General features: G+C 39.9%; 1 protein-coding gene across 1 annotated transcript in view; it reads right to left on the bottom strand.

The window, feature by feature from the left end:
• Nucleotides 1–21557, bottom strand: part of LOC135079348 (tyrosine-protein phosphatase non-receptor type 9) — a 49215-nt gene that overhangs the window by 5760 nt on the left and 21898 nt on the right. Inside the window, exons 6-12 of the mRNA XM_063973988.1 lie at nucleotides 13047–13255; nucleotides 11154–11266; nucleotides 10199–10322; nucleotides 5779–5855; nucleotides 3462–3645; nucleotides 2087–2250; nucleotides 430–659 (exon numbers count right to left, since the gene is read on the bottom strand). Of these exons, the coding sequence (XP_063830058.1) occupies nucleotides 430–659; nucleotides 2087–2250; nucleotides 3462–3645; nucleotides 5779–5855; nucleotides 10199–10322; nucleotides 11154–11266; nucleotides 13047–13255 (1101 nt within the window). The remainder of the gene's footprint in view (nucleotides 1–429; nucleotides 660–2086; nucleotides 2251–3461; nucleotides 3646–5778; nucleotides 5856–10198; nucleotides 10323–11153; nucleotides 11267–13046; nucleotides 13256–21557) is intronic.

Below are 21557 nucleotides of genomic sequence, written 5' to 3'. Positions count from 1 at the left end.
AATAATTTACGCACAAAGATGCCACGAGCCACGAGCGTTCAATTTCGGTTTCCTTTTCACCAGCTCGTTGGCGATACTGTAGCCGGCGTGCGTGACGCGCTGGCCGACGGCGAGCACTGTCCAGCCTGTTGGTCACGTGACACTCACCCGCAGCTCGGTGAGCACCAGGTGCGTGATGGTGTAGTCAGGATCTGTTTCCACCAGCTCATTAGTGATACTGTAGCCGGCGTGCGTGACGCGCTGGCCGACGGCGAGCACTGTCTAGCCTGTTGGTCACGTGACACTCACCCGCAGCTCGGTGAGCACCAGGTGCGTGATGGTGTAGTCAGGATCTGTTTCCACCAGCTCGTTGGTGATACTGTAGCCGGCGTGCGTGACGCGCTGGCCGACGGCGAGCACTGTCTAGCCTGTTGGTCACGTGACACTCACCCGCAGCTCGGTGAGCACCAGGTGCGTGATGGTGTAGTCAGGATCTGTTTCCACCAGCTCGTTGGTGATACTGTAGCCGGCGTGCGTGACGCGCTGGCCGACGGTGAGCGGCCAGTACTGCCCGCACTTGACGCGGCCGCGCTCGATAGCGCGCGTCGTCATCACGATCACGAGTGTGCCTTGCTCCCACACCATCCGCCAGAAGTCGCCGAATGTCTTCGGTAAGGGTCCTGCAAATGGACATAGACCGTTTTATTCAAAATCACACAGAGATGATTTGAAAACTTAACGTGTTATTGGGCGCTCTTTACAGAAATACAAAGTCGCTAAAACTACGCAACGGATTTTAACCCTTAACCACCTACCTGCGGTCTCAGAGACCGCAACGATTTTTCAAATTCAAATATTTCTGCGTGTGAGTGGCGTGCGACAAAGCGCGTTCATGTACCTTTTCTACACACCATTCGGTGTCGCGCTAGTGCTCGGCGAGTGTGTACGTGCACGCGTTTGGCCAGGGTAAGTAAAATAAATTCGCCAGCGGTCTCCGTGACCGCACGTAGGTGGTTGTGTGGCTTTTTATTATTACTGATTTAGAATCAAAATGAGTAAAAATGACGAAAATATTATAAGATGGCTTCAGCAAGAAATCTCGGACGAAGTCATCTTCGTCCGAGATTTCTTGCTGAAGCCATCTGGCGCCTTTCTGGCGACAATTGCATCCACGTAAAACCTGATGTAAGCGTTGATCAAGAGCAGGCTGAAGAGAGTGGATCTAAATCTGAAATTGAGGGTGACGACGACGAAAATGATGATGATGATGACTTGAAGTTTGTAAAACATGCTTTACGTGTCATCCAAAAAAGAAACGCAACACGGCTTACCTATGTTTCGTGTCTAAAGTACCTATTTGTTTGGAGTGTTCGCAAAAAATGAGTTGTTACTGCCGCGAAAAAATGCATAAGTTGAAGGCTTTGCAATTTTGTTATTTTTTTGTTATTTTTTGTTTAGTTTTTTTATTTGATTTTATTTTTAGTTTTTTTAAATTATTAGAAATAAGAAAAAGAAGTGAAAAATTTAAGTATTTTAGAATAAAGATCTCATTTTCTAAGTGTAGTTATTTTTGGTGCCATATTCCTTATTTCATAGATATTATTCCATTTTTATAAAACTTTTATATTACCTTTGCTAATTTGTGACGCTTAAATAAAGCAAATAGGTATAGACATGCATTTTACTTAATCGAACTTTAATTTCTTATGACAGATCCCAAAATAATCGCAATAATTTATTAGTGGTCTCTGTGACCGCACATAGGTGGTTAAAGGACAGAAATAAGTGCTAGGTGGTTAAGGGTTAATGTATTTATTAGCAATTCAAGGGGAAGTTTTATATACATTACGTGTTGAAACCGGGGCGGCGCTTAGTAAGTGCCTAAAGTATGAGAACGGCATGGGAGGGTGTTTTTGGGACGTTAAACGTCAGGAAGACTTCAAATGTGCTTCAGATTTGTATGCTCTGTCACGTCATAATATGTCAATGTCACCCCTCCCGTGCCGCTCTTTTACCTTAGGCACTAAGTTCAGCGCTAGACCTACAGTTGCTTATAAAATGTATTCTTTGGTGTATCTATTTATTATCTTAACTAAACGTAATGTACCTTGCGTGCAGATGAAAGCATTCTTCTGCTTGTAACCGTCGACGTAGTTGGCGTTGATATAGTCGCTGGACGGGTCATCGGGGTCCGTCTGCGAAAGTGTGACCCGCGAGTGGTCGTAGCACAATACGTCCGTGTATCTGTTTTTGGCTAGGTTACTTGGCAATCTGAAATCAATGATGTTATCATTAAGGATTATAATAAAGATACATAAAAAAATTGTCTGGAAGATTTGGGCATAACTTAATAACACAAGATACTCTTTACACTTTGAACTGTTTGACGAATGATGGAACACTTCATAGTAAACTTAGCCTATGACTATTGTGGCAAGCAACGCGAAACAACATCAAAATATGCTTAGGATGAAAGCAAAGTTGCAAATTGCATTGCAGCTCTGCATAAGGCAGTTTCCACACTTTAGGATCTTAGCTATGGCCCATGCCAGAATCACTTTTGTTTTGAGTCCGATGGATAGATCAGAAGGTTGTCAAGAGTAGCCCCGCTGATCGTAATATCGTTGGCATAAGGTACTTTTTAAAATTATCGGCACACAAATGGATTACTATGTCACCGTCAAATTGGGAATTCCGTTAGAATGAGGGCTATCGTTTTAGCGCTCACCAGTTAGCGCCACTGTAGAGTAAGGTCCTGTCACTTGCTAGTAGCGAAGATAATGGCACCAACTGGTGAGCGCTAAAGTGGTAGAAGGACTATCGCATTTGCACTCATCAAGATGGCGCCACTGTAGAGTAAGGTCCTGTCAATCGCCAGGGGTGCCAACTGTTAAGTATAAAAACGATAGCCCTCATTGAGTGGAACAGTTTTGTTTGACGTAATCCGCTAAGCTCTAATGTGATAATGGCCTATGTAAGGTATGTGTATGCAGATGCAGTTCAGCAGTGGACGTCCTATGGCTGAGATGATGATGGTGACCAGCGTTGCCAGACGTCCCGATTTTGGCGGGACGTCCCGATTTTTAAATCAAATTTAAATGTCCCGCGCGGGACAGGCTCGGTCCCGCTTTTCGGAGAGAGACACTCACTTCACCAGACTATTGTTTGAAACGCCATATTATTCTAAAGAATAAAACATTTTTTTCTTTTTTTATTCTACAGACGAATTTAACGATAAAGTAAATCTGATTTAAAATATTATTTTTTTGTTAAAATATATTTTCTATGGCTACTTTTGTTATCTATTGTCACGTAAACGTAATTTTAAGTCAAATAAAAAGATAAATATTTGAAAACCTTTGATTTATACGTTTTTTTACTATGTCCCGCTTCTGACGGAAGACTCCCGCTATTTTCACTCAAAAAGTACCAAAGTCCCGACTGGGCGAAAAAAAAAACTGGCAACGATGATGGTGACTCACTTGGCGTGGTGGAAGGTGCCGCAGGGCGGGCGCGCGCGGATCTCCTCGTACTCGGCGGCCAGCCCGCGGCGCCGCAGCGAGCGCACGCGCGCCAGCAGCGCCGCCGGCGTCTCGCCCGCGCCGCCGCCGCACTCCTCGTCCGACAGCCCCGGCGACGCCTCGCCCGACGACCACGTGCCGCGGGCTGCGAGGGTTGATAGATCATCATCATCTTTTCAAATCACTGGGATCACAGCACTACACTAAAGCCTTGGGCAGGCCAAACGCAGGGCAGTAGCAGCGCAGTTTGAATGCGGGCCCGCGCAAGTTCTCTTTGAAGTATGTCACACCAAATTTGAACGCGGGCCCGCGCTCCAACCGCGCCGCACTGCAACTGCCGAAATACAAACGAGGCGGCGCGGGTGCGGGACAGAAGCGGCGCGAACGCGGGCCCGCGCTGTTGTATTACTATGGCGGCCATATTAGCATGACACACCGGACGCAGGGCGGTAGCAGCGCGTTGAAAGCGGTTTTCGATTATTTAAATTTTTGACAACCGCCCGCGTTGCAACTGCTTTGAAACTGCGCTGCTTTCAGTGTGCCTCAGCCGCGCTGCAACTGACCCGCACTGCTTCTGACCCGCGTTTGGTCTGTGGAAGCCTTTAGTGTAGTACACTATGACGGGAATGAGGGAGGGAACGCGTGCGCCGCCACTTTCGAATTTTCGAAGCGACGGCATGTCATTCAATTGTCTTTCAAAACTTATTCCATATCCTGAAATCTGAATACTCAATATCATTTATACCATTTCAGTCTCATGTGATGATGAGGCTGACCTGATGGTCATTTAGTCTCCACTGAAGGAAGACAACCCTCTCTAACAGAGAAAAAGGGAAAGTTTGATCTTTGGGTACAAGACTATTGACGAAATAGAAGATAGAATAGATTAAAGACGAAAATGGTCAACCTGCATTATGAAAGCCAAGGAAGTAGTTTGAAGTACTAAATTCAATAACAAACTTTTAACTATATCATAGCTGACCGGCAGAATTAACGCGTGATTTCGCTGCAAATCAGACACGACCAAATAATCAAAGAGCGTACATCGAGTGATCACTCATTAAATAATTCAATGAACGTTTAGCGGCTGATTTGCATCGTTATTACCAACGCGAACCAATCGACTGTAATACACCCAAAAGAATGACAGCTAATTGAGTGGAACAGTTTTGTTTGACGTAATCCGCTAAGCTCTAATGTGAAACTCGCCTATGTAAGGTATGTATGCGCTCGTAAAACGCTTTAGGTTATATTACGGTGTCAGGGTGAAAGCAAATTCAGCTCTAGAGAATATGCGGGCATCTACCAGCAAACCCACTGTAGTTGCTTTTAACAATATTGCAAATAGCGAGGAATGATTTGAAAATGTTATGATTGTGCCTTCAAAAACAACAAGATGTAAAGAACAATGTAAATTTGAGATTTTTTGTTAACCACCGCCGAACGACCCGAATAAAGAACGATTCTAAAAACAATGGATCTGATGGAATGGATATTTAGAATTAAATTCTCAGACAACAATTTTTTTTTTTTCATATTAATAATGCTGAAAACTGTTTGTAAAAACTCGTTACACAAACAAAACAAAATACAATTGTTACAAGGAAGTTCCTCATACATTATGTTATTTTCAAGATCAATTTATAACCTAACTAGCATTGTTAAACACGTGATCCATACTTCGTCTTAATCGTTTTTTATTTACGTCTGCTTATAAATTTAAGATAATTAGACAATTACTGCAAACAAAGATTCAAAGGAAACTTACATGAGTCACTTAACAAAAACAACATAAATATTAACACCATTGTGCGAACGCTGGAACATTTACATTAAACTTATTTTACGATCTTCGCCTTGCAAACGATTTCCATTGGATACGAAATGGATAATCGTAAAAACTTATCGTTTTATATTTCACTGTGTTTGTGAGCACGCGTAAACAAGAATCAAAACAGAATTTACCTATGAGGCGAGGTTTTCTCGACACCTTTTGGCCCATTTATAAATTGTTATATAAATCAGATATTTGGACATGAACATACCTACAATTTTCGTGTCAGAACTCATAATAAAATATGCGAATAAAATTACACGATAACAAAATAAAGACCTGTCAAAAATGACGAATGTCAAGAGCGCATTATCAAACTCTTAAAAAGTGTTTAGTTATGAGGTTTGATTCAGATGAATTATTTAAAATGGCTATGCATTTTATTCATGCTGTGATAAACGGAATAAAGCAATATTGATACAGTAATAAATAATCCATACTTACTGCTTATATCTAAATCGTCTTCATCCCCTGAGTTTATGTGCCTGCCCTTCATGTCTCCATTATATCCGTGCGTATTTCTGAAAATAATAAATTAAATATTCTTCAGTGTGTTTTACAAATTTCACGTTTCATCTAGCGGCTAGAGAAAACAGAATCCAAAACTAAATGAAACCTACCATTCACGATGATCATTACCAATATGAGATACATTAATCGATGAGTATGATTCAAATACTTGTATGAAATATTTGTGATGATAATGTTACAGCAAACGGCGTGTGTTATTTGCTTGTAACTGGGAAATGTAATTACAACCAACTTCAAAACTATTTCTAAAATACAAATTGTCGCATAGGTAAATTGTGCAAGTTCTAAAAAGCGAGCAAATCGCGACTAGTCGTAACGGGAGAAAATGTAGGTTGTAGTACGTAACAGATACCGTGTTCGGTCGGTGCCGTGCAATCTCTTTCCCCAGGTCTACGTATCGACTTCAATTAAGGGAGTCCGTAATTCTGAAAAATGATCTCACATTACCGAAGCTTGCCAGCAAGTTGCCAACTCTTTTACTTAGTTCATGAATGTTGACACCTACCTATTTCATTAATATTACCAGAAAAAGTTTAATGCGACTTAATTACACTAGTTAAATACGATAACAATTTAACGTACTCCACGTTCAATCAATAAACAATGAATGAACATAAACTGCTATTCTGCGTCAATACAATTTTCATATTCAATCAGTCATAAACATATTTGTTTGAGAAGTACCTATGATAATATTTATACCTATTAATATCCAATATCGTGCGCTATCAGCAGGGCGCAACAACGGCGCTCAGTGAAACGGAATGGAATCACAGGTGGAGGTTACCAATGATGCATACAAGTAAACTACAATGCAGGCTATAATATACCTATCCCCACCCACCGCCACAGAATAAATAATAGTAGTACCTACAGAAGGATTACTCCGCAAGACGATTTAAATAAATGCGAGTCTTGCTACCACGCGATACAGTGTAATTCAGCTCGCACAGCACTACGTACCTACAATTTTATTCACCTACAAGTTTTGTCTCTTTCTATCGCGTGTCTCTTAACTCTTCTTACGCTGTTAGGGTTGCTGTGCTGTCTAGTGAAAAAATAGAATTAATCTACTTAGGTATTTGTAATGAGGTACGTATGTAGGTAAGTATTAGTGTTATTTTACCTTTGTAAAAATAACATTTTAAATATACCTACTTAGGATAAAAAAGTACTTATTTTAATACAATGTCTTAATTCATACCTATTTTAACATAAGACAAATAAATTAAACATACCTACTATCACAGAAGAAAGAATAATAATAATAAATCATAATAAATCTTTGGACAATCTCACACAGCGCCATCTAGCCCCAAAGTAAGCAATTAATATGCTTGTGTTATGGGTGCTAGCTTAACGGATATACTACTTATATACTTTTTTTTTTTAAATACATACGTATTATACATAGTAACACCCAGACCCGTCACAGAAATTAAAATTCATCATTTCAATTTCTGCCCGGCCGGGAATCGAACCCGGGACCTCTCGGCATAGTAGTCCGTTCTGAACCACTACACCAAACGGCCGACTGACATCATACCTACCTAGGGCATGGAATACCGGAATAAGTTTTATACCGGTATTGATACCGGTATTGAAATTTCAATTACCGGTATACCGAAATTTCGGTATTTTTTCGGTATTTCTTGAGATACTGCTATTTACTGTTTAAATGTTTCCAAGAACGATTAGTAAGTCTCGTTTGCGAAAAGTTATTAATAGGCCAGTAGAATAAGACGTGAAAATTAATCAAATCGGAAATAATTCCTAAAGGTTTTGTTTTAATAGCTTCATTTGTTGCTCATTAAGACTATCCTAAGTTTTCGACTTCGACGGACGTGTGGTGGGGCCCCCCGAAAGGGGCATTTTTCCGGTTTTATGGTTATACCGTATAAATAAAGGACTTGCAGTATAGAAAATTGATCTTCATGGCAGGTGAAGGGCATTTAATCCTGCATTGAATAAGACGAAATTCATATATTTTAGACAAACCGTTCTCGTGCTTATCTTCGACAAAGTAAAAAATATGCGTATAATTAATGACCCTCTCTAAGTTCAATGGCTCGTCACCCGCTGGCTCCCAAGCCTTGAAAAGGGCCACCTTAACCAGCGTATTCCTGTCAAGCCTCGCGAGTTGGATTCGCCTATCCTTATTCATCCCAGCCGTTCCTTTACTACGGTTGCTGCGCCTCTTCCTTGCTCTCTCTTGAACGACTTTCGTGTTATCTACTGTGGCTGCCCCTTTTCCTTGCACCCTCCTGTACGACTGCGTTGCCTATTCTTATGCCTGGTCCAAGGTTCGACTCCAATAATCAACAACAACAGTTTCATATTAAAACGCTGAAGAGTTTGTTTGTTTGAATGCACTAATCTCAGGAACTACTAGTTTGATTTAAATAATTATTTTTGTGTGGGATAGCTCGTAAATTGAGGAAGGCTATATATAGGATATTATACGATCACGCTACGTCTAATAGGGGCGAAGCAGTAAAGAAAAATGTTGCAAGCACGGGAAATAGTATTCAAACTATTTTCACGCGTACAAAGTTGATTTCGTGGCGTCGAACCTTGGACCAGGTATACGGCTAGGCAACGCAGTCGTGCAGTAGGGTGCAAGGAAGAGGAGCAGCCATAGTAGATAACACAGAGTCGTTCAAGAGAGTGCTGGGAAGAGTTTCAGCAACCGTAGTTAAGGATCGGCTGGGAACAAGGATAGGCAAATCCAACTCGTGTGGCTTGACAGGGATACGCTGGTTAAGACGGCCCTTTTCAAGATTTGGGAGCCGTGTGGTGACGAGCCATTGGACGTAGAGAGGGTCATTAATTAATACATATATTTTCGTGCTTATTAAGATGCTCGTGCTCGCTTCAATGATATCAGCAGAACTGACTTGACTCAATCGATTATTGGAATCGATATGATGATTCGAATCATTATCATCTGAATCAATATTAAAAATAAGTATAAAAATAAAAAGAGATGGTGTAAAACCTATCAATGACTTTCCATTAGTTGAAAAACTGCCGATATTGCAAAATTAGATCACTTTTTTCGAAAAACCGAAATACCGGTATTTTCCCCTTAAATACCGGTATCAAAATACCGAAAATTTTGACCGGTATACCGGTATTTCGGTATACCGGTATACCGGTATCCATGCCCTATACCTACCTACTTACTACGCGAACACAAAACGGCTACATCCTAGAACTAAAATCATATTTGTATTTGGCTTTGCACAAACTTAATCTAATGTTACTCGCTGTACTTTGGCAACAATTTATTTTTTACTGAATATTGTTGGGGTACCTAAAGTACCTATGCATTATGGTAAAAGAACTAACTTGTCGTAATTTGGTGTATCGATGTTACTCTTCCGTTTTTATTTACCTACACGGAAAGGTAATACCTAGTTAATATTTTATCGATAAAATTCTTAAAACATCATAAATTGTATTCAAAAGAAATTATTTATTAAAGGCAAAACATCAAGTCCCGACGGGCGCGCGCGTGACACTCGACTGATATAATACCCGCCGGCGGGGCGCTTCCCTGTAGGTAATTATCGGATGTACCGCGCGGAGTGAGCCAGGCCTGCCACCGCCCAATACGGAGAATTTCCATGCTCGTGAACGACCCACGCACTTTTATATCCATTTTATTTTTATCGATCGGGGTAAAACTGTATTCTAGTGAAATGGGTTGAGTTAGAACTCCTATACTTTTACTTTGTTTGCTGGCGGTGCTCAGGTTGCAATCTAGTCCATGACCTCATCGTTTTAGTTCCGAGAACTTGAGCTAACGCTCCAGTGTGGCACGTGCAAGGGGATCAATTGATTTCCGATACCTGTCTCTATTCTTAATTAGTTATTGCTCTAAACGCTAGTCTTGATTCGAAACCATTGGTTCGACTTCGATTTGCACATAAGTGAGTTTACATCGGGGATACAGATTGATAAAATAACCGTTATTTCCACTGAAGGTAGGTTTGGAAGCTTAGTCCTAATAATAATACCTACACTGAAAAGCACATAGAGCCTAATTTGTTTATACATATTTCAAAGCACCTACTTTTACAGGTTTCCTTTAATTTGAGTGGCGTCTAACCTTTCTAACCTTTAACCGGTCGATGCCGGGATTCCAGACAACAATGCGAAAGTCATTGTGTCTCGTCCTGTACCTACAAGGTTAATCTTATAGTAAAACTATTGAGTATTGATATTATTATCTTCAAAGAACACAACTTAGGTATCTTAGCTAGCTTGTTGCATGACACCATTCGTGTGCAAACCACACGTTACGTGTATTGGTGAGGTGACAGCTTACCTAAGCGGGCTGGTATCGCAGGTGTAGGGAGGATCGCCGCTGATGTGCATGTCTGTGTTGTTGTCGCACAGTCGCGCCGCGCGGTCGCTGGTCATATCACATCCGACCTCGTGCTCGATTATACCTGACAACATACAATACATAATACATCATCTGCCGGATAAAATCTTATCGATGATTTTAGACGACAAACGTATGAGTGTATCGCGTAAAATCGATATAATGGCGCGATAAAAGCTTATCGCAGCGCGCAGGCCTAGGGGCCTACAGGTCATTTATTCTACAATGTAGGAGCACGACCCTCTAATTTACAGAGGCCAATAGAGGATTTGGTCTACATTCCCCCACACTGGCCTGACGAGTTAGGGAGGAAAATGTGACAGTTTTAACTTCGAAATCATTTCACGGAGCGAAGCAACTACATACAGAAAAACATAGGAGCGAAGCGATTTCGAAATTACAAATGTCACTTTTTGTGACTTGTCTAGGGGGCTGATGTTCGTATATTTCGCCCTTACTCGCCTTTTACGACATTAACGGGAAGAGCGGGAGAGGTCTTATTCGAGTCTGCCAGAACCACATGGTTAAATGCATTCTTGAACGTAACTCACTATAAATAATACCGAAACATACCGGATGCGCGCATACTTAACGCCAACTTTACATATTATTTAAGTATACGTTGGTACAATTTAAATAACAAAGACTGATTCCATTTTAAACAGTAATTGTGTAGTTAAAATTCATCATAAATGTTTTTGCCCACCTCTTCATCAAGATTGGTTACATAAAAACACGTTTTAGCTACTTCGTCGACATGTTTAATTGTTAATGGTCACGTCATATTAATCACGAACGGCGTAATATATGCGACGTTAAGTAAATTATTATGCGAAAACATAAGCTTATATGTGTGTATGAAATAAATAAAAGTAATTAGTAATTTTTAACTTACCATTTTGTGGTTTGACTGCGGGAATGTGATTACTAATTACATATTCGTCAATGATTCCGTCTAACTTTGAATTCTGCAGATTATTTGTGTAGCAGTTTTTGCAGTGTTCTAACCTGTAAACAAAGGAAATAATATGATTTAATGATATTATTCAGATAGAAAAACAACTGGCTGGTCATTGTGTTCATGCATCGTGTTAAACAAGTTGTAAACTTGTATTATTTATTGGACACTAAAAATTATGTTGTTTGAAAGTAAGTGAAAGTGTGCGCGTTTATTCATAAAACTATATGTAGTAAAATGTATTTTCTATTGCTCTGTAGTAGTACGGAAAGAGCTGCAAGTCGTAAATATTTCTTGATGCTTTTGTACACCCCTACCAAGTTTCTGCATGAGAATTTCAGCATTGCAAATGAAAATATTTCAGCATCATTGAATTGTAAGAACGTTTACTTTATGTCCAACGAAGGAATATACTTCGCAAAAGTTATTTCAATCCTTCCTTGGATTTTTCTATTTCAGTGAATAAATTAGGTCAAATGAGGCTAACGTTTATTTTAGGTCATGAAGTTCTGCGTAGCTGTGATTCACCGTAGTCGATCTATAAGCCGCTTTACTGCGAATACCGGCATTATTTACACGGCTACAATAACGGTTCCATGGAATGGCTGGCGCATAATGGATGACCATTACGTGCATAATAATTATGACAAAATGCCACGAAAAAGGGAAAAATTGGTCAGCTCAACAAATTTCAGTGACAGAAACACGGTCTGCAATTTAAATTACTTTCGACGAAAAAACGAACCGTATTTCTTTGCAAAGCACAACTACATCTGTTGAAACAGCCCGTATCTTTTGAGAAATTTTAAGAACGACACCGTAAAGAATTTAACTGGAGCTTTCATTTTGTTAAAAGACTCTCGGAATGAACTACCTATTTATTTACTTTAGCGTAACGTAAACAGCAGCAGCAGCAGCATAAGATCCGAGAATTCTGCCGTTTCAAACAAGCGCTGCTTCTGCGAAACCTGCGTTATTAGCGATGTATCGATCCTATGAATGTCCTGGGAATTTCATATTTATTTGACCGCTGCATGCTGCATTTTTAATTAAAAACATTCACTGGTACACTTAATTAATAAAAGACTTATAGACAGTTAATAGGTACCTAGGTAGTTAATGTATTCAAACATTATTTGTGACAACACTGGTCTAATGTCATGTGAGTACCATCGGTCTGGTCTTAGCTACCTACCAGATGTAGTACTACTGGTGGTGTGATGTCTGCGACAAGTTACACTAATATGTATCATGAAAGTCACAGGCAGCGTGGTAAATTTTTTACCCCCCTCCTCCCAGATAAAGCGCGAGTACGTAAGGTGCAAAGCTCCATGATTGAAAAAGTTTGCAGTGTCATATTAGTACCAGCTAGCGAAAGCTAATTCAAGCTATCTGCCCGCGTAGCAAGACTTGAGCCCTACAAGTGAAAAATCGTGACTCATGTCAGAACCAGACCGCGTGCAGCTTGAACAGACTCTACTGTCTATAGGTATAGGAAGTAGCGTGAGTTCCGCCTCAGGTTAATGCGTGCAGTAGCAATAGGAGAACGTGGTAAGACTTTGACTATCTCCCTGGTAGCATAGTGTAGTGTAAGCCAGCACAAGTAAAGCGTGCGGTATCATGTTAGTACCAGGCAGCGTGGTAAGTCTCCTACAGCTCCTACTGTTTTCCAGGAATAGCATGCGGTGTGAGCTCCCAGCTCAAGTCAAGCGAGCAGTATCATGTAAGTACTACGCAGCGAGGTTAGTCTCTACAGCTCCATCTCCCCAGATATAACATAGTTTAGTGCGAGCTCCCAGCTCTTTAAAGCGTGCAGTATCATGTAAGTACCAGGCAGCGTGGTCAGGCTCCAGCTGTCCGCCCAGCTGGCGGGGCAGGCTGGCGCGCGGCACGTGCACGCCCAGCTGCGGCGCGCTCACCGTGTGCACGCGCTCGCGCAGTTTCTCCCGCACGAAGAGCCGTAAGATCCGGAACGGCGCCTTGAACCACAGCGGAGCCGTCACTATCAGCACCTTCTTCAGCTTAGCTGGGTACCCACCCTGGAACAATGACAAAAGGCTATTTAGAATATTGCTAGCACAAAATAACTATTCATATAAACACATTATCTATTCATCTACTACCGCAAACAACGCAACGCTCGATTCAAAGAGTAAACTAGAAACCAGTGAACAAAACACCACAGCAACACAGCTTTTCCAAGACAATACAAGCATTATTGCGCGGGTAAATTGCTTTCCTTGTACTGTGCAAATGTGACCAAATAATAATTTTCTAGATCATAGAGCGGCCCTATTAGGAGTCACAGCCGACGGCGGAGCCCATTACACAGTCGTAGACATCAACACCGAGCGACAATATCCGAGGCCAGCAGCGATGGCGCAATAATGAACCACTTCGATGCCAAGTCGCGCGAAAATCCACTTTTGTTTGAAAAAGTATGTCGCAAGTAAATGGAGAAATCCGTGGACCATCTAATCTGCTTATTTCAACCAGAATTACGGTAAACGACTGCTATTTAGTTTTGCGTCATAATGAACATTTCAAAAACATCAATACAACGTTTCCTACTTTACTCCTTCTCACAAGTCAGTCAAAACAATTTTCTTGCACGAGTAACTCTAAATAGTGAGCTAGCTACGGAACGAAGTGGGGGCAAGTGTAGACGACAGCTCTCATATTTTACACATTCTGAAATGAAAATGTGAATATGCAGCAGTAGGAAATCAGTTTTACGTGGCATTTATTTTTATTATCGCTGTAAGCTACAATTCTTGACATTTCACTTGATGGAAAAGTACAGTAATTTTATTTGTATGCAATGTGAATATTTGAAAAGGAGCAATCAAGTAAAAAGTGACTTTTTTCGAATGAATCTCCAGAGGAAAACGACCAAACTTCATAATAAATTCGCATTAGCGACCCAACTGAGAGTTGGCCTTATAAATATTCACGGTCGAAGTGCCCTGCAAGCACTCAAGGGTAAAATGAGTTCTTCTTTTGGACGTGAAGGGTATCAAGAAAAGCTTGGGCATGCATGGCTCTGCATCAATGTCAATGTTCACGATGTATAAAATATAAATGGTGAACCTTATTCGCTGGTAACCACACTGAAGCAAAATATAAGAGAAAAATAAACCAATGTAAGTGAAAAGTTGGCGTGAAATGTGAAAAACAACGAAGTTAGACAGTTCTCAAGAACCTTGAAGACGTATACTTTGAGATAGCTTTTACTGGTTGTGCGACCTCGCATTTTCCTTGGACGTAGTGCCATCTCAATCCGCGTTATAACACGTCCGTGAAACAGAAACCTTGGGAGACGAAATACAAAAAGTACAAGCATGTATTCATGTGATAGGGTAAGGGTGTGGGTTAAGTACTTAACCTGCCAGGTGGGGTGTAAGTGGCTATTCGCATTAGGATGGCGAAACCTTGTATATCCCACCGCCAAATAAAACTACGGCCTAAACATAAGACGAATCTCGCACCCTGTAATATTCATATGTATAATACGTACACTTTTCCTTTCTTATTTTATCTGTACTTTATCAAATATGTTACTAAAGAAAAATACTAAATAATTTATCATTGACTGAAGTCATTGAATTTTGCTTTTATTCATGTTTAAGTACCTATACAAAAATAACATGTTTCGTACTTTATTTTAGTAGGTAGGTAGGTAATTCGATCTGAAAAACCACAACGGAGTAACGAGCTCTTTTCATAACGAAATTAAAAATAAACACTGTTTAACCAGAATCAATAATGATTATGGTCTTTCAGTCAGACCAAGTGCGTAGATACAGGTAAAAACGAGCTGAACTCTACATAGAGCTTTTGAAACACAGTCACACTTGTTGAATTATTAAAGCTGTATTAGTTACTTAAGAAGTGGCAGATAGAATACATTATTACGTATACCTAGTTAGTTTTTTTAACTCACGAAGGCGAGTGAGCTTTACATGTGGGGTGGTTCACTACCTACTGTTCGTTTTTTTTAAAGTTTCAATAGATATTGCACTATCGTTATGTGCATGTACTGTACACGTACACACGGGTATACCTCACTCGCCTTCGTCAGTTGCATGAACTATAATTTTGTAGGTCGGTACCTATTTAGGACTGTCTTCAAAAATAGGAGCGAAGTACGAAAAAATATCTCAAAACTTAACTTAATCCTCAGATCTGAATAAGAAATAATACTATTACGTTTAGCGTGCTCTTTGAACATCATGAAGTCTATTTTACTAAGATTAGATCCCTTAAGTAAGTTGGGGTGAACACAAGCTGGCTCATGAACATTAAGAAAACTAGGGGTGAGAGGTCGTTGCCCCCGGCTCCCTCTCGAGCCGACGAAATTATGAAATTGAAATTGGAAAGTGGCTTCTGGCTACACGTATTTACAGCCTATTTACAGGTAAACAGTTTATTTAGAGAGATTTTAAAAGGTCTTAATTATCTTACAAATATTATAAAAATTAAAAAAGTAACTACATGTCTATTTGTTGGGTTTTCTAACGGTTTGACCTACTATGCATACTTTACAGGGTGTTAGGTAAATGGGTATATGAGCTGACACTAGCCCATGTTAACATGGGCATATAAATGGTATGGTAAAGTCAGAAAATTGATATCTTCATTTTAAAAAATTTAATTTTCATACAAATCGGATTTTATAAAAAATATTTTGTATGAAAATTTAAAAAATTAAAATGATGATATCAAATTTCTGACTTCACCATATCATTTATATGCCCACGTTAACATGGGCTAGTGTCGGCTCATATACCCATTTACCTAACACCCTGTATATTAAGCTGCGCCAATTTTTTTTTATTTGCTGCACACAGTTACTTAAAATTTTTATTACTTTTAATATAACAACAAAGATAGATTGTATCCGTAAGATGGTCTTTAGGGAATAGGCTTTAACTTGAAGCTCCCAAATAGCGAATGAAAAGTTTATGGGGAATCTGTCATTAATTTCTCATTAGTTAGATATGAATTCGTAGTTTTTGGTATGAAATAAAATGGTTTTGATAACAGGACACGGGAAAAAGATTTTCATAGCAGACCAAAACATTATATTCTGGGTGGGCGAAGTCGTGGCCATTTACTTAACAGTAACATCATCACAATACATGAAATAAGACTGGAGAAAAAATAAAAATAGATGAAAACTTTTCGCCCTCAGTATTGCATTGCAAGCAGACATTTCAGCTCAGGTAAGCTTATTATTAGACAAGTGCATCGTCCCGGGTCTTCCTGATTGCGTCGGCAGTCTAGACACGGTGACGTCAAACCACCGCTGGGTTCAACTCCCAGACGAGCCCTTGAGACGACCATGCATAAATCTAAATGAAAAGCAAACACCCCTAAATCTTTGGATGATAAAGTACCAATTTTATCAAAATTTATAGTAGGTATCTACTAGCTTTTGCCCGCGGCTTCACCCGCGTGAAATTTAGTTTGTCACAGATCGTCATAAATTATAGCCTATATGTTATTCTGGGTTATAAACTGTAGTTTCATCAAAATCCGTTCAGTAGTTTTTGCGTGAAAGAGTAACAAACATCCAGACATCCAAACTTTCGTATTTATAATATTAGTAGGAAGTAGGATCTAGGTACTTTAGATTCATTGATAGGAGATGTTGTAATTAGAGGTGATCGAACTTTTGAATACAAGCAATTTAAATTAATTAACAATCATATCTTACGCCATATCTCTCATGCTTATCATTGTGATTATCAGCCAGGTGCAGTCAATCGTAAATGTGATTCATGATTACAACTTTTAGCAAAATATGAACGAAAAGTAAAAGCGTCTTTGAATGAAATTAAGACGCTTGACTGCATGCGAAAACAAAGCGTCAGGATACGGTAGATCGAAAAGCATAAATTTTCCTGAGCCATCGAACTTTTCCAACAGTTTCCACTAATTAACATGCTCGTTAGTTAGCATAAAACTGACTAAGACAATTTCCAAGGCTTTGTACGGAGTAACGTGGCTGCTAAATCCCCGAAATTATCGGAGCAACTCGCGTGGGAACTCTGGGAAGTTCAACAATGACTTGCGCGGCAGGGCAGGCAAACCGATAGATGTCCCGAAGAATATTGTCGGCATAGGATCGTTTGGGATCTCAAGTGTAATGAAATGCGTGTTGGTTATTTGCGCTACGGAAACATTGTCGCACCTTACGGAAACTTTTCCGCCCACACTGTTTTCATAGGTTCGATAAATAAGAACAATATAGGTGTTTTGGGATTGAGTACACCATACAAAACACTCCGTAAGATCTTACGAGGATTAAGATCTTTACTGAATCAGTTATTTTAATCTTATGACACAAAAGTTGTACTTTTAGATAAAGGTTTTGCTTCTCTGTAACTAGGGCGCTGCTGGCACCCGGGTGTGAGCTAGATAAACTTCGCCCGGAGACGACACCGCTCTCGGGCGACACCTCCCAACACTCGAGTCGACACTGTTCGTTGGAGTACAAACGTGCCGTGCCAACTGCAGCGTGTGTCGGCAACTAACTCGGTTACTATCTAAGCAGAGCCCAATTAGATGTACTCGGTTAGCGCGGATCTGGGACACGTGAGACAAGTAGTCGCAGGAACATTATACTGTAAATGGCATAATCTAGTCTAGCTAAGCTCCCAGGAGAACAGTTTGGTAGACAACTTGCTCATGAGAATGATACGCATAATGTTTTGCGAAGTTATGGCAAATGTTTTCACGAAACATATTTATATCAATACAGCAAGGCTACTCAACTCAAAAGGATTGAAAACTGTGTTGGGTAAATGCTCGAGACTAACGATAACTTAATCGTTTATGGATAGCTCCCAAATTCGAATTTCTTAGCTCCTAACCCAGTAATCATAGGGGCAAACACGAGGTCGAGAGACGGTCGGAGCTTAATTTTATCAAAGTATCCTTCCTCTCTTTATCGCGGCGCATGAAGTGGGGGAAATTTCGCCGGCACCTACTGTTGAGTGTTTCCGCAAATTCAATTCCTATTGTCTGAGACTCAAGGATGCAGTTAAAACGTCCGTCGTATATTGAATTAGAGCGATTGATTTACTCAGCGAGGTCACGAAGTGCTGAAGTCAGATTTTCAATGTCGATGCAAAGACAGAAGGTCACCATGTAGCAACACTGGGAGGAAATTCTGACGATCGATAAAAGCCTAAAGATAGATTATTATCTTACTGCTATACAATACAACCACTGGACCTGCAATTATAAATGGGTACATGACTGATGATTTAACTCTGGAATAAATAATGTTGTTCACTTCATTACACACGTTAACATTAACCATTTCAGACCCTTGTCCACTCATCTCTAAACCAACAAATCTGTATTAAAACACGACCCCTGTCGGATTAATCCAGTTAATAATTAAAATACTGTGAGGCAGGTGTGTGGAACAGGTTATGCAAGTGTACAGACATAGCTTTGTAGAAGGGTTGCACATTATATGCCTATTCATTCGAGCGTCACAGCAAAGCACCAAGAAATGGATGTCTTCCGTGCGAGTACCGAGAACGACTTGAGAGACATTCATGGAAACCTGCACGCTTTCATACTATACACGACGCAGATGTCTATTGACAAACGCGATCGAACCATTAAACTCAGTCTATACAAGGAGTTGGAAGGTTTAATACATTAACTTTAATATTGATAAACTTTTTACACACATCATTTATTGACATAGATAGCAAGATAATATAACAGTAAAGCATGAAAGAAGTAAAAAAGAAACGTTATATTTATATGTACATAATCCGCATTATATTGCGTGTCGCGTACATGATACGTCTTAGGCTTGAACAAAAACTAAGCCAGTATAAGCTGACTAATACAGCCTCTAAGCGCCTACACGCGCGGCTTTCCAGTCGTATCTACTTATACTACGTTACATAGCGCCGCTCCCGCTTTGAAACCGTCAAAGGGTCAAAGGAGGCTGTCCTGTTCCATTTCAGAGGGCAAACTAACGCTCATTCACGCTGCAAATGAGAAGCCGGCGATGAGACGAGCCTTCACAAAACTTTCGTAACGATTAGCGTAGCGCTAATCGCCCTAGCTTACTTGCTAAAGTTGCTACTAAGTTTGTGTCTCTGTAACGATACTTATAATACCGCCAACCACCATCACGCGAATCGCTAATCACGAATCACGCTCTGCCAATTTTAACCTTAAGTAAGAATCACGAACGTGTGTGTTTATAGGTAAGACATAAAAAAAAGACTTGGTTTTTGAATAAATGGAAAAAAATTAAAGTCGCAAGACCCCTGGCGTACTACATAACTACGACAAGTAGCATACTGTCTTAAGGAACCTTCCAAGAAAACTTTCGTAACTTCAAACTTTTCTACTTTCAATTGGTCTCATTAAACAAAGTTAGGGAAGTTTGAATATATTAATTATAATGACATGACTTTCCGAATTAATAAGCTCATTCTGCTGTAACTTTCGATAACTCGACGATCTTTTTTACAATAATAAAAGCAGTGGTATGTACTATAAAACGTGTTAGAAATATCGGAGCAAAAAGGTTTTGCAGCACGCGGGTCTCAGTCGCTACTTAATTCTACGTATCTCTATAGGTACTATACGTAGAATCACCTTGTTCCCAATTAGGGGAGAGAAGGAATATTTCCACCACACTAATGTTATTGTTACTAGCTGGGAAAATATATTGGAAGTACTCGTGTGCCGCAGTATAAATATAGTGTATCCTATTTTTAAATACAAATGTGTCGGATGCTCGACGACCTTTACAGATTTATTTTAACGCGTTGTATAGGCGCTTTGCACGTGCAACAAAGCGGTGCTGAAATCTGTGTCGCTATACGAACACATTATACCTGACCTTTGCAGTCAAATGCCACCGGTATTGCTACCCCCATCCCCTTCCCCATCTGGTAACGAGAAATCGCGTTTGCAAATAAAAAACGACACTATTCTACTGAGAGCCCAAGTAACACAGCTGCTTCTTATTACATTGAAAGCATTTTAATGAAGTGCTACATCGAGATAAATAGGAATTTAATAAAGGTCACTTATTAGTTTTCCCTAATTAAGATCTTAGATACTTAGTGCAAAGCGAGAATAAAAACATAACTCAAATCTCGGCCAATTCCATATACGTAAAGCTTGTTCCGTTCATAGCAGACGGCAAGGTGAAATCAATCTACTTAATCAGCACCGTTCTATTTCATACTCATAGACTTATTTTACAAAAGTGACAAACTACTACTAATGGCATCTAATGGTAAGTAATCAACATCGTTTGTGAATATTAAACGTAAACGTCCTTGTTTTTCTTCGACACCTTAGTGTTAATTCGATACAAAGCGCTGTTAATGGCCGTACTTCACGGCGTAATATCGTGAGCTACCATTGGTATCTTTCCTCAATGCAATACCATTGTGATGGCCAAGGAGTACAGATTCAATCGTTATCACTTTTAATTTATGGGTAATTATTTTTGATAGACAAAGACCAAATGCCATTAAATAAAATAGATGAGCTAAAAAGCATTGAATATTTTATGGACTGAAAAGCCACAAAGAGACCATAAAACACTGTTTACAGTATAGTAGAAGCTGGTAGTAGAACGTAATTTATGATTTCACAGTGTTACGCCGCATGCGGCGAGGCGTATCGCTGCACTGTATAGTAGTACGAGTAGAGCAGGAGTCGCGCAGTGTCCCCAATGCATAAATAATCCTTATCGCTGGAACCAACAGACGCGTGAGCATCACGCACGCGCTGCTCGCAATAAAAACAAACACTAAAGATATATCTTAAAAAAAAAACACCAATAATAAGAATAGCAAGGATGACACATTAGGAAATTTGTTTTCGAACATGCTGGTTTAAGGTTAACGCTGGGTCAGAAGTTAACGTTACCATGGGATTCGTGAAATGTTAACAAGGACGGTGATTTATGTCACCATTAATTTCCAAAACAGTAGTAAATAGGTCGTTACATATAATATTATTATGTAACATGTCTAATGAGTGCTGGTCATGAAATGAGTTAATGGTCGCCGATCGCCGCAAAGATGCGTGTATGCGGTTGAGTGACGTCATCGGATCGACTGGCCAAGCTCGACTAGTGAGGATGTGACACCCACGCCCACATTACGTACAAATGCGTAGCATCATGACCACGGGATAGACAAATTAACTATTCCATGGTCATGACTATACTGAAAACTCAAATTAATTAGGTCTACTGCTACATAACTATTTACAAAATGAAAATCTATAGCGCTTGTAAACATGGATTAATTTTCTTTTCATACAATAGAAAATGCC

This window comes from Ostrinia nubilalis, chromosome 16 (assembly GCF_963855985.1).
Source record: "Ostrinia nubilalis chromosome 16, ilOstNubi1.1, whole genome shotgun sequence".
Lineage (NCBI taxonomy): Eukaryota > Metazoa > Arthropoda > Insecta > Lepidoptera > Crambidae > Ostrinia > Ostrinia nubilalis.
Note: the sequence above shows the minus strand (reverse complement) of the source record. Positions and strands in the feature narration are given on the sequence as shown.